At 39.6% G+C, this 12235-nt stretch overlaps 1 protein-coding gene across 1 annotated transcript in view; it reads left to right on the top strand.

Moving 5' to 3' along the window:
• Window positions 1–12235, top strand: part of LOC133621014 (oxysterol-binding protein-related protein 10-like) — a 199706-nt gene that overhangs the window by 107888 nt on the left and 79583 nt on the right. Inside the window, exon 6 of the mRNA XM_061982779.2 lies at window positions 5088–5328. Within this exon, the coding sequence (XP_061838763.1) occupies window positions 5088–5328 (241 nt within the window). The remainder of the gene's footprint in view (window positions 1–5087; window positions 5329–12235) is intronic.

Below are 12235 nucleotides of genomic sequence, written 5' to 3'. Positions count from 1 at the left end.
CTTTGTGACTTCAATAATAAATATGGCAGTGCCATGTTGGCATTTTTTTCCATAACTTGAGTTGATTTATTTTGGAAAACCTTGTTACATTGTTTAATGCATCCAGTGGGGCATCACAACAAAATTAGGTATAATAATGTGTTAATTCCAGGACTCTATATATCAGTATCAGTTGATATTGGAATCTGTAATTAAGAGTTGGACAATATCGGATATCGGCATAAAAGCCATTATCGGACATCTCTAATCACAACGTTCGCTTTTCCCTTCAACAAAAAGACTACTAATCATGGCAGACTTTTAGAGACGACAAAGATTATTTTGGGACAAATGATGATCAGAACCTTATATTTTTTAGCCTAAATGTAAGGAGGATGAGCAACATGTTTTAGAAGCTATGGGCTGAACAGATCCAACTTTAGTGAATCACTATGCATCAGGTATTGCTAAGTGCTAAACAAGAAATACAAACTACCGTATTTTTCGGGCTATTAGGCACACCTTAAAGATCCTTTCATTTAATCAAAAATTGACAGTGCGCCTTAAAACCCGGTGCACCTAATGTACGGAATAAGTCCGGTTGTGCTTACCGACCTCGATGAAAAGTAGTGAAAAGTGTGACCAGTAGATGGCAGTCACACATAAGGGACACGTGTGGACTGCAAGATGGTGCTCGCTAGTCAAAATATTTTAGTACAACGCTTAATGGATTGTCAGAGCATTACGGCTACCGTATGATTCAACATACGGGTATTATTACGGTGTGTGTACAAGGACCCGAAATGGCACCTATTAGGCGACATATTACCTGCCGTTTAGTTTTTGCAATATTATCGAAAACCAACTTTTCTTACCAATTGCCTGTATTTTGTCACATGACCTCTTCCCGGAAGTGAAAAACTGTGGTGGTCATCCAAGCCAAAATGGCTGTTGTGCAGCAAGCAGCGCGCAAACTCTCGGAGTACACAAGGGGCATAGATCTTCCTGTAGATAGAAGCACCACATCAAACTATGCAATGGAATAGATCCCTAGAATTTCTTTTATTTTTTTTTGAATGGTTTGTCGAGTGATACAGTGGGTCTGGGTTAGTTCCCTCACTTAAAGCGTGAGTGAAGAATGCATGAAAAATGCACTACTGACCTTAAACGTCCAAAAGAGAAAGCGATGATACAGTATTATCTCCTCACAGACATATTGAACTATCTTGTGCTCCAGAGAGTCATTCTACACGACAACACAAATGGAAACTTGGAAAAGCATGGATGTCTACAACTTCTTTGTGTGTGACTGGGTCAAGAAAATTGGTATCAAGACTCTGCCGGATAAATATGCATCGTTTTTGTTAGGGTAAGGTTGCATTTCATGATTTAACCTTACGTCTTGCGAGGACGCGTCCATGTAAACAAACTGCGACAACGAGCACCCCACAGCTGACACCCGTGACTGCATGTCCATTTAACAAACTAACAGTTACTGAATCGTCACCATATTAGATTTTTATCCCTTTGTCATATGTACTCTGACTCTTGTGTACAAAATACACAAGAGGGGGAGACGTAGAAGTATCTTTGATTCTGACGTTAAAAAAATTAAAATACAAACAATATCAAAATAATACTTTGATGGGAAATCCTAAATGAGTAAAGTATGTATAAAAATACATCAAAGAAACCTTTCAACCTTTAATGAAGTGATCACTTCTTTAAGTCTTTTGTAACTTTACAATTGTTGTTTATACAGAGATTGAAAACTTTGGTCACAGTTTTGATCCCTGGGGTACGCCACAAGATACACTATATTGCCAAAAGTATTTAGCCACCTGCCTTGACTCACATATGAACTTGAAGTGCCATCCCATTCCTAACCCATAGGGTTCAATATGATGTCGGTCCACCTTTTGCAGCTATTACAAACCCCGTTTCCATATGAATTGGGAAATTGTGTTAGATATAAATATAAACGGAATATAATGATTTGCAAATCCTTTTCAACCCATATTCAATTGAATGCACTACAAAGACAAGATATTTGATGTTCAAACTCATAAACTTTATTTTTTTTTGCAAATAATAATTAACTTAGAATTTCATGGCTGCAACACGTGCCAAAGTAGTTGGGAAAAGGCATGTTCACCACTGTGTTACATGGCCTTTCTTTTTAACAACACTCAGTAAACGTTTGGGAACTGAGGAGACACATTTTATAAGCTCCTCAGGTGGAATTCTTTCCCATTCTTGCTTGATGTACAGCTTAAGTTGTTCAACAGTCCGGGGGTCTCCGTTGTGGTATTTTAGGCTTCATAATGCTCCACACATTTTCAATGGGAGACAGGTCATGACTACAGGCAGGCCAGTCTAGTACCCGCACTCTTTTACTATGAAGCCACGTTGATGTAACACGTGGCTTGGCATTGTCTTTCTGAAATAAGCAGGGGCGTCCATGGTAACGTTGCTTGGATGGCAACATATGTTACTCCAAAACCTGTATGTATCTTTCTGCATTAATGGCGCCTTCTCAGATGTGTAAGTTACCCATGTCTTGGGCACTAATACGACCCCCATACCATCACAGATGCTGGCTTTTGAACTTTGCGCCTATAACAATCCGGACGATTATTTTCCTCTTTGGTCAGGAGGACACGACATCCACAGTTTCCAAAAACAATTTGAAATGTGGACTCGTCAGACCACAGAACACTTTTCCACTTTTTAACAGTCCATCTTAGATGAGCTCAGGCCCAGTGAAGCCGACGGCATTTCTGGGTGTTGTTGATAAACGGTTTTCGCCTTGCATTGGAGAGTTTTAACTTGCTTTTACAGATGTAGCGACCAACTGTAGTTACTGACAGTGGGTTTCTGAAGTGTTCCTGAGCCCATGTGGTGATATCCTTTACACACTGATGTCGCTTGTTGATGCAGTACAGCCTGAGGGATCGAAGGTCACGGGCTTAGCTGCTTACGTGCAGTTATTTCTCCAGATTCTCTGAACCCTTTGATGATATTACGGACCGTAGATGGTGAAATCCCTTAATTCCTTGCAATAGCTGGTTGAGAAAGGTTTTTCTTAAACTGTTCAACAATTTGCTCAGGTATTTGTTGACAAAGTGGTGACCCTTGCCCCATCCTTGTTTGTGAATGACTGAGCATTTCATGGAATCTACTTTTATACCCAATCATGGCACCCACCTGTTCCCAATTTGCCTGTTCACCCGTGGGATGTTCCAAATAAGTGTTTGATGAGCATTCCTCAACTTTATCAGTATTTATTGCCACCTTTCTCAACTTCTTTATCACGTGTTGCTGGCATCCAATTCTAAAGTTAATGATTACTTGCAAAAAAAAAAATGTTTATCAGTTTGAACATCAAATATGTTGTCTTTGTAGCACATTCAACTGAATATGGGTTGAAAATGATTTGCAAATCATTGTATTCCGTTTACATCTAGCACAATTTCCCAACTCATATGGAAACGGGGTTTGTACACCTTCAACTCTTCTGGGAAGGCTGTCCACAAGGTTGAGTGTGTTTATCGGAATTTTCAAACATTCTTCCAAAAGCGCATTGGGGAGGTCACACACTGATGTCGGTCGAGAAGGCCTGGCTCTCGGTCTCCGTTCTAATTCATCCCAAAGGTGTTCTATTGGGTTCAGGTCAGGACTCTGTGCAGGCCAGTCAAGTTCATCCACACCAGACTCTGTCATCCATGTCTTTATGGACCTTGCTTTGTGCACTGGTGCACAGTCATGTTGGAAGAGGAAGGGTCCCGCTCCAAACTGTTCCCACAAGGTTGTGAGCATGGAATTGTCCAAAATGTTTTGGTATCCTGTAGCATTCAAAGTTCCTTTTACTGGAATTTATGGGCCAAGCCCAACTCCTGAAAAACAACCCCATACCATAATTCTTCCTGCACCAAATTTCACACTCGGCACAACGCAGTTCGAAATGTACCGTTCTCCTGGCAACCTCCAAACCCAGACTCGTCCATCAGATTGCCAGATGGAAAAGCGTGATTCATCACTCCAGAGAACGCGTCTCCACGGCTGTACAGTCTAGTGGCAACGTGCTTTACACCTCTGCATCAAACGCTTTGCATTGGACTTGGTGATGTATGGCTTAGATGCAGCTGCTCGGCCATGGAAAACCATCCCATGAAGTTCTCTGCGTACTGTACGTGGGCTAATTGAAAGGTGACATGAAGTTTGGAGCTCTGTAGCAACTGACTGTGCAGAAAGTCGGCGACCTCTTTGCACTATGCGCTTCAGCATCCGCTGACCCCTCTCTGTCAGTTTACATGGCCTACCACTTTGTGGCTGAGTTGCTGTTGCTCCCAAACTCTTCCATTTTATTATAATAAAGCTGACAGTTGACTTTGGAATATTTAGGAGCGAGGAAATTTCACGACTGGATTTGTTGCACAGGTGGCATCCTATGACAGTTCCACGCTGGAAATCACTGAGCTCCTGAAAACGGCCCATTCTTTCACAAATGTTTGTAGAAACAGTCTCCATGCCTAAGTGATTAGGATACCTGATTCTGATCATTTGGATGGGTGACCAAATACTTTTGGCAATATAGTGTTTATTTAGCAGTGTAGATGTGTCTTCGCCTAGCTTCACGTATTGCTTACTGTTGGTTAAGTAACTTCCGACCAACCCACTAATGGTTTACCGTTCTATTTTATTATTTACAATATTATGATTAATTGTGTCACATGCTTTTGTTAAGTCCATAAACACTGCAGTTTATGATGGACAGAGCTCAAGTTGGAGGTTGTCTGCATAGTAAACTTGTCGCCATGATCACGCTTTAAATCTGTCCAAAAACTCTCCCAGCTTCAGTTTGCTAGGCGTATGGTAATCATAAAATTTTTCTTGTGGTACCATCACGAAAACACAAAAAGCAAGTGAAAAAAAGTAAAGCGTGTCTATTCGCAAGATATGTTATTAAAAAAAAAAGGAGTAGTCAAACTGCAAAGTGTACGTCAGATGTGTTTTTTTTTTTAAAGTACCACTCACGTTTTGCTTCTTTTTGTAAAGTGTACCCGCTGACTGTAAATAAATGAATAAATGTCATGTTTTTCTTCCAGATGATGTCCCAAGCTGAGGGCCAGCAAAAGAACCTTGTCCAGTCCATTGACTTGTTACCCACCAAAGGCCCCCTCTCCTGCCTAGACCAGGACCTGCTGCTGCTCAAAGCGACCTCGGCCGCCACGCTCAGCTGCCTGGGAGAATGTCTGAACATCCTCCAACAAACCCAGAGCCATAGCCAGGTGGCGTCCCAGTCTCAGGCCAGTCAGCGCAACCACACCATCCACGGAGGCCCCACCGGTGAGTCTGTCCCGGGCCCCACTTTAGTTTTGCTGGAGCCCACAACCTCTCCATGTCGTCCTTCCTCTTTGTCCTTCCTGTCTCCTTGTTCAGAACCCATCAGCAGGGGCCAGCTGGACTGCAACTCCTGTCCCTGCCTGATGGGTCCCATTCACTTCAATGTCTGTGCTAAATGTTGCTGAATGGTGCTACTGGGAGCTCTTATGTTAAGTTCATGTCTTGAGAACAGTTCTAATCACCGTTTTTTGTTGAATCCCAACTAGACCTAATGTAAGCATGCTTGAGGAAATGCTATCCGTCTTTGTTTACATTCTAAAGCAGAGTCATGCGCTAACATGCATGCCAAAATATTTAGGGTTTATGTGTGAACAAATCCAAATTTAATGACTAGTTCTTTGCACTGCTAAAATCTCCTCAAAGCATTTAAGTTATTGCAACAAAAAAAAATCCACACTGGTGCCTGAAAGTGTCAGAATGTCTCAGCTTATCTGTGCCTGATCATAATGGATCAAATAAAGTTATTTGGATTGAAACCTCCTGCAGCCTGTGGGTGTTGCAATGGTCTGAACACATTAGATTGCAACAGTGTCCAAGGTGTGGCCCAGAGCCCATTTTCAGCAGGCAGCTTGATTGTATTCTTCTGCAAACTTTGCAGACCCTGACCAATCACAGCAGAGTAGGCCTGGTCGGGGAGGAGGTTGCGGAACCTATTGGGGTGAGGCTTTTACCTTTAGGAATGCCTTGTTATAATATTAAAAAATACACGGCATGCACGTTTACTATAGTTATATATCTGGTGGTGTAAAGGTACACGCCTCTGCCTTGCGTCAGGAAGGAACTAACCAAAACCATACATGAACTTGCTGTGGTGACCCCTAACAGTGAAAAGCTGAAAGTGGGGTGAAAAAATATATATACTTAAGCAGGGGTCTTCAACCTTGTCCAGATCAAGGGCCCCCAAACTGATTGAACGATGGAGCGGGGACCCCTACTTATACATCTTGTAGAAAGTATAATATTAAACTGGTCATAAACATACCCTGTTATTGTGCACTACTAAGATATTCAAATAATAGCAGTAGTGCTGCTAATAGTTAGTTGACAATGCATTAATCATTATCTCGCACACTAATCGCTAGCTGACAAACTAGTATGGTGGTCACTAGCTAGCAACTAGAGCACTATAAATCACTCGCTTGCAACTCGAGCACTAATTGCTAGCTGGCTACTAGTCTGCAAATCGCGAGCTGGCAATTAGTCTGCAAATCGGGTTATCTGCTAGCTGGCAACTTGGGTGTTGATTGATAACGGGCAACAAGTCTGCAAATTGCTTGCTGGCAAGTACAGCGCCAATCGCTAGCTGGCAAATAGTCTGATAATCGCTGGCAGGCAATTACAGCGCTAATCGCTAGCTAGCAACTAGAGTGCTAATTGCTAGCTATCTTAAATGCTAAAATGAATACAATAATATAGTTTTATGTTTTTATTTTAAAACTGCAAGGTACAGCGAGTAGGGTGTCCATGCCAATGGCATTTCTAAACAACACTACAGTGTGTTGGATCAATGTTAATGTGTATTTAAAAACATTTACATTTGTGGAAAAATAATACACATGAAAAAGTCCAATCAACTAAATATATAACGACTTCCTTGTTGTAACCCCGCGGAAACCCTTGGGGATAATGGAACCCATGTTGAAGACCTCTGTACTAAAGTATATGAAATATGAGTATCCGTGTAACGATATGTCTGAAGCAAATAAAATAATCAAAGTCCAACACCGTATTAAATTGCATTTATATTTTATAACCAATTTCACAAAGCTTTCCAAAAATGCACAAAAAAATATTTTACTTGCATGTCATTCTTCACCCTGAATCAAGTTTACAATTAAAACTTAATTTGTTTCTACTCGTGCTGTCAAATGAAACATTTTTTTAAAGAATAATCACATTTTTGAATTTGGATAATCACGATTAATCACAAGCTATTACTTGATTGCATAACCTAAATGAACTTAAAGAGGAACTGCATGGGAATTTTGCCTATTGTTCACAATCATGAGAGACAAGAAAACAAAAGTTTTTTTGTTTTTTGCATTCTAACATGTAAAAATCATATCGTTCTGTGTGTAGCTATCAATGCAGCTAATGGGAGCAATCTATTCTATCGTAACCAATACTTCATTTACGTTTCGTAACCTGGGTAACAACCAAGCTATAGCTACATTGGTATTGTAAAAGCGAACACTAAGCAACTCTTGTTGAAGCGTAGTAACACGTTGGCGTGCTTCGGTATTAGCCGTAAAAGCTAACTACGACAAGAGATAAGCTAGCTTCTACTTCAGCACAAAACGCGTTTGAGTTTGTAATACACCAATCTGTACTGACTGAAAAACATGAGCAATCATATTACAGTATCTGTAAAGTATTAACCCACATTTCATGTTTTGTTTGTACACAGCTATCCAGACAGCGTATGCACTGTAGTTGTATTAACGTGTATCATGATCAATATAAAGTGTGACTCACTCGATGGACAACTGTCTTTGTGATCCAGCTGGCCGGGTACAATTTCTTTGGTATATTTGGGGTAAGCACGCCATTTATGTCAAAATAACTTGTCTCCAAATTCCACATTTGCAGCCTCGAATCTATTTCACCTCACTCTCTCGGCTTCCGTCTGCTCCAACGTTTCACCCTCTTCTTCGTGCTGGCTTCTAGAAGCAGTAGTTCATCCTCCATTCATTCAAGTTCAAACAGATAAGGTTATAAATCCTCATTTGTCCAAAAATAGTCGTCTTTGTTGTTTTTCACCGAGTCTGCCAAGATTAGAATACACACAACAGTTTTGTATCCAGGAGTAGGACACACTTTTGTTGCAAGAAGTCAGACGTGCGCTGCTATGGAAACAGAAATCAATGTGTGGAAGAAGTCGGTCCCGGCAAAGATTAAAATGACCAAAATACGGTAAATATTGAACATATTACCGTATTTTTCGGAGTATAAGTCGCACCGGAGTATAAGTCGCACCTGCCGAAAATGCATAGTAAAAAAGGAAAAAAACATATATAAGTCGCACTGGAGCTCGGCCAAACTATGAAAAAAACTGCGACTTATAGTCCGAAAAATACGGTACATATTTTTATGACCGTGTCTGTTACTACATTTTATATATATATATATATATATACAAACCCTGTTTCCATATGAGCTGGGAAATTGTGTTAGATGTAAATATAAACGGAATACAATGATTTGCAAATCATTTTCAAACCATATTCAGTTGATTATGCTACAAAGACAACATATTTGATGTTCAAACTGATAAAAAAAACGTTTTTGCAAATAATCATTAACTTTAGAATTTGATGCCAGCAACACGTGACAAAGAAGTTGGGAAGGTGGCAATAAATACTGATAAAGTTGAGGAATGCTCATCAATCACTTATTTGAAACATCCCACAGGTGAACAGGCAAATTAGGAAAAGGTGGGTGCCATGATTGGGTATAAAAGTAGATTCCATGAAATGCTCAGTCATTCACAAACAAGGATGTGGCGAGGGTCACCACTTTGTCAACAAGTGAGCAAATTGTTGAACATCCATTCATCCATCCATTTTCTACCGCTTATTCCCTTTGGGGTCGCGGGGGGCGCTGGAGCCTATCTCAGCTACAATCGGGCGGAAGGCGGGGTACACCCTGGACAAGTCGCCACCTCATCGCAGGGCCAACACAGATAGACAGACAACATTCACACTCACATCCACACACTAGGGCCAATTTTAGTGTTGCCAATCAACCTATCCCCAGGTGCATGTCTTTGGAGGTGGGAGGAAGCCGGAGTACCCGGAGGGAACCCACGCAGTCACGGGGAGGACATGCAAACTCCACACAGAAAGATCCCGAGCCCGGGATTGAACCCAAGACTACTCAGGACCTTCGTATTGTGAGGCAGATGCACTAACCCCTCTGCCACCGTGAAGCCAAATTGTTGAACAGTTTAAGAAAAACCTTTCTCAACCAGCTATTGCAAGGAATTTAGGGATTTCACCATCTACGGTCTGTAATATCATCAAAGGGTTCAGATAATCTGGAGAAATCACTGCATGTAAGCAGCTAAGCCTGTGACCTTCGATCCCTCAGGCTGTACTGCATCAACAAGCGACATCAGTGTGTAAAGGATATCACCACATGGGCTCAGGAACACTTCAGAAACCCACTGTCAGTAACTACAGTTGGTCGCTACATCTGTAAGTGCAAGTTAAAACTCTCCTATGCAAGGCGAAAACCGTTTATCAACAACACCCAGAAACGCCGTCGGATTCGCTTGGCCTAAGCTCATCTAAGATGGACTGATACAAAGTGGAAAGGTGTTCTGTGGTCTAACTAGTCCACATTTCAAATTGTTTTTGGAAACTGTGGACGTTGTGTCCTCCGGACCAAAGAGGAAAAGAACCATCCGGATTGTTATAGGCGCAAAGTTGAAAAGCCAGCATCTGTGATGGTATGGGGGTGTATTACACATCTGTGAAGGCGCCATTAATGCTGAAAGGTACATACAGGTTTTGGAGCAACATATGTTGCCATCCAAGCAACGTTATCATGGATGCCCGTGCTTATTTCAGCAAGACAATGCCAAGCCACGTGTTACATCAACGTGGCTTCATAGTAAAAGTGTGCGGGTACTAGACTGGCCTGCCTGTAGTCCAGACCTGTCTCCCATTGAAAATGTGTGGCACATTATGAAGCCTAATATACCACAACGGAGACCCCCGGACTGTTGAACAACTTAAGCTGTACATCAAGCAAGAATGGGAAATAATTCTACCTGAGAAGCTTAAAAAATGTGTCGTCTCAGTTCCCAAACGTTTACTGAGTGTTGTTAAAAAGAAAGGCCATGTAACACAATGGTGAACATGCCCTTTCTCAACTACTTTGGCACGTGTTGCAGCCATGAAATTCTAAGTTAATTATTATTTGCAAAAAAAAAAAAAAGTTTATGAGTTTGAACATCAAATATCTTGTCTTTGTAGTGCATTCAATTGAATATGGGTTGAAAAGGATTTGCAAATCATTGTATTCCGTTTATATTTACATCCAACACAATTTCCCAACTCTTATGGAAACGGGGTTTGTATATATACAGTATATATATATAAAACTTGCAGTGTGTATAAAAAAAAAACATTGATGGAGGTTTTTGAAGTTGTTTTACTGTGGCCACCATTAGACGCATCTTCCAAGCGTTTTTTTAAATCATTTTTAAAATCTTAATTAAAAAAAAGTGCAGTTTCCCTTAAAAAAAAAAAAAAAAAAAAAAAAAAATTGAGACAAATGGAATTTTAATTTTCAAAATGTAATACAATAATTTAAAAAATGTTTTACTTGAATGCACTACATTTATTTGTTAAACAGTTTTATCTATTTTGAAGTGAAACTGTATAGCCATTTGCTCCGCTTTTCAGATAACCATCTAAAGGTAATGGAACATGATTAATCTGTAAATACATGATTGATGCGATACTTTTTTGTGATCAATCATTTGAGTTAACTTGTTATTTTTGACACCCCAAGTTTTTACATACATACCTCATTAAAATGTGAGATAATTTTGATGACAATGTGTTAATGTGTACAGTATGTCTAATAATATAGTTCTATATAATACTATGGCCTGTGTCACTTACTGACTGTCCATTGCTGCTTACTAACTCATTTTCATGTACACTTCTTGGTTGTGTTAATCCTTGGAAATAAAAGGGAACAAGGAAATATTTTGTCTTTATTTTATAATTGTGTAAAAAATGTAATAATTCAATAATCTTGAATATTTTAAGTATGACCAATACTGCCCTTGTAACTACTTGGTATTGGATCAATACCCAAATATGTACGAAAAACTAATTTATTGCATTTTGGAATAAAGCTCTAACATGACAAAATGTGGAAAAAGTTAAGGGCGCTGTGAATACTTTTTGGGTGCACTATAGTAAAAAAGCATTAAGATTTGCGGACAGTCACTTCTTGTTCAGTGAAAACTTGGCTTCAAAAAAAGCATACATTATTCTACCGCAGTAACGGAAAAAAATGCATCCAATTCATTTTTCATTTTCATTTCACCGGAAGAAAGATTTGCCCACATATGAAATCTTTATCGTCATCGTTGTCAAGTTTACAAAATTATTGTAGCAGCTCTGTTGGATAAGAGTAGAAAATATATGAAAACAAATAAATAAATCTAAATATATTTAAATTAGAAAAAAAATATGGTTTAGAAAGCCTGTATCACCTATTCTTCTGATAAACAGTATTTGACAAAAGTCAAGTAAATGTGCTAGCAATTGCTCGTTTCAATTTCAATTTCGGTTATGTCAGCAACAGCTTATGTCGACGTGAGTCGTACAGTCTGTGAGGCGTGCACATCGTGTTCCACCGTATTGCACAGTATTTATCTGTAATGTTAAGTGTTTTCATATTTCTGCTTTTACAAATATAATAATAATAGTCACCTCAAAATGACACAACATTGTTTATTATTTTTAGTAGTGGAGAATTGACAAAGTTAGGTAATAAGTCAAAAACTCTGGATTTTTTTTTTTTTACTTTTTATTTTGTATGGATTTTGTCTGATAAGCATGTTAAGGTTCTGTCTCTTTGTGGTGTGAAGCAGAAGTCAAAATAAATTAAAATTCTGGCTTTTTTTCTTCGTCTGCCCTGAAGTCAATAAAGAAGCAGATATTACACACACACACACACACACACACACACACACACACACACACACACACAACAAAAAAACACACACACACACACAACAAAAACACACACACAATTTCCGGCTGTCTTGTCTGTCAGTCGCACCAGTGCCTTCCTTTAATTAATGACATCTGGTATTGGCTGTCAG

Source organism: Nerophis lumbriciformis, linkage group LG21 (genome assembly GCF_033978685.3).
Source record: "Nerophis lumbriciformis linkage group LG21, RoL_Nlum_v2.1, whole genome shotgun sequence".
Taxonomy (NCBI): Eukaryota; Metazoa; Chordata; class Actinopteri; order Syngnathiformes; family Syngnathidae; genus Nerophis; species Nerophis lumbriciformis.
The sequence above is the reverse complement of the archived record's forward strand: the minus strand, read 5'-3'. Positions and strand labels throughout refer to the sequence as shown.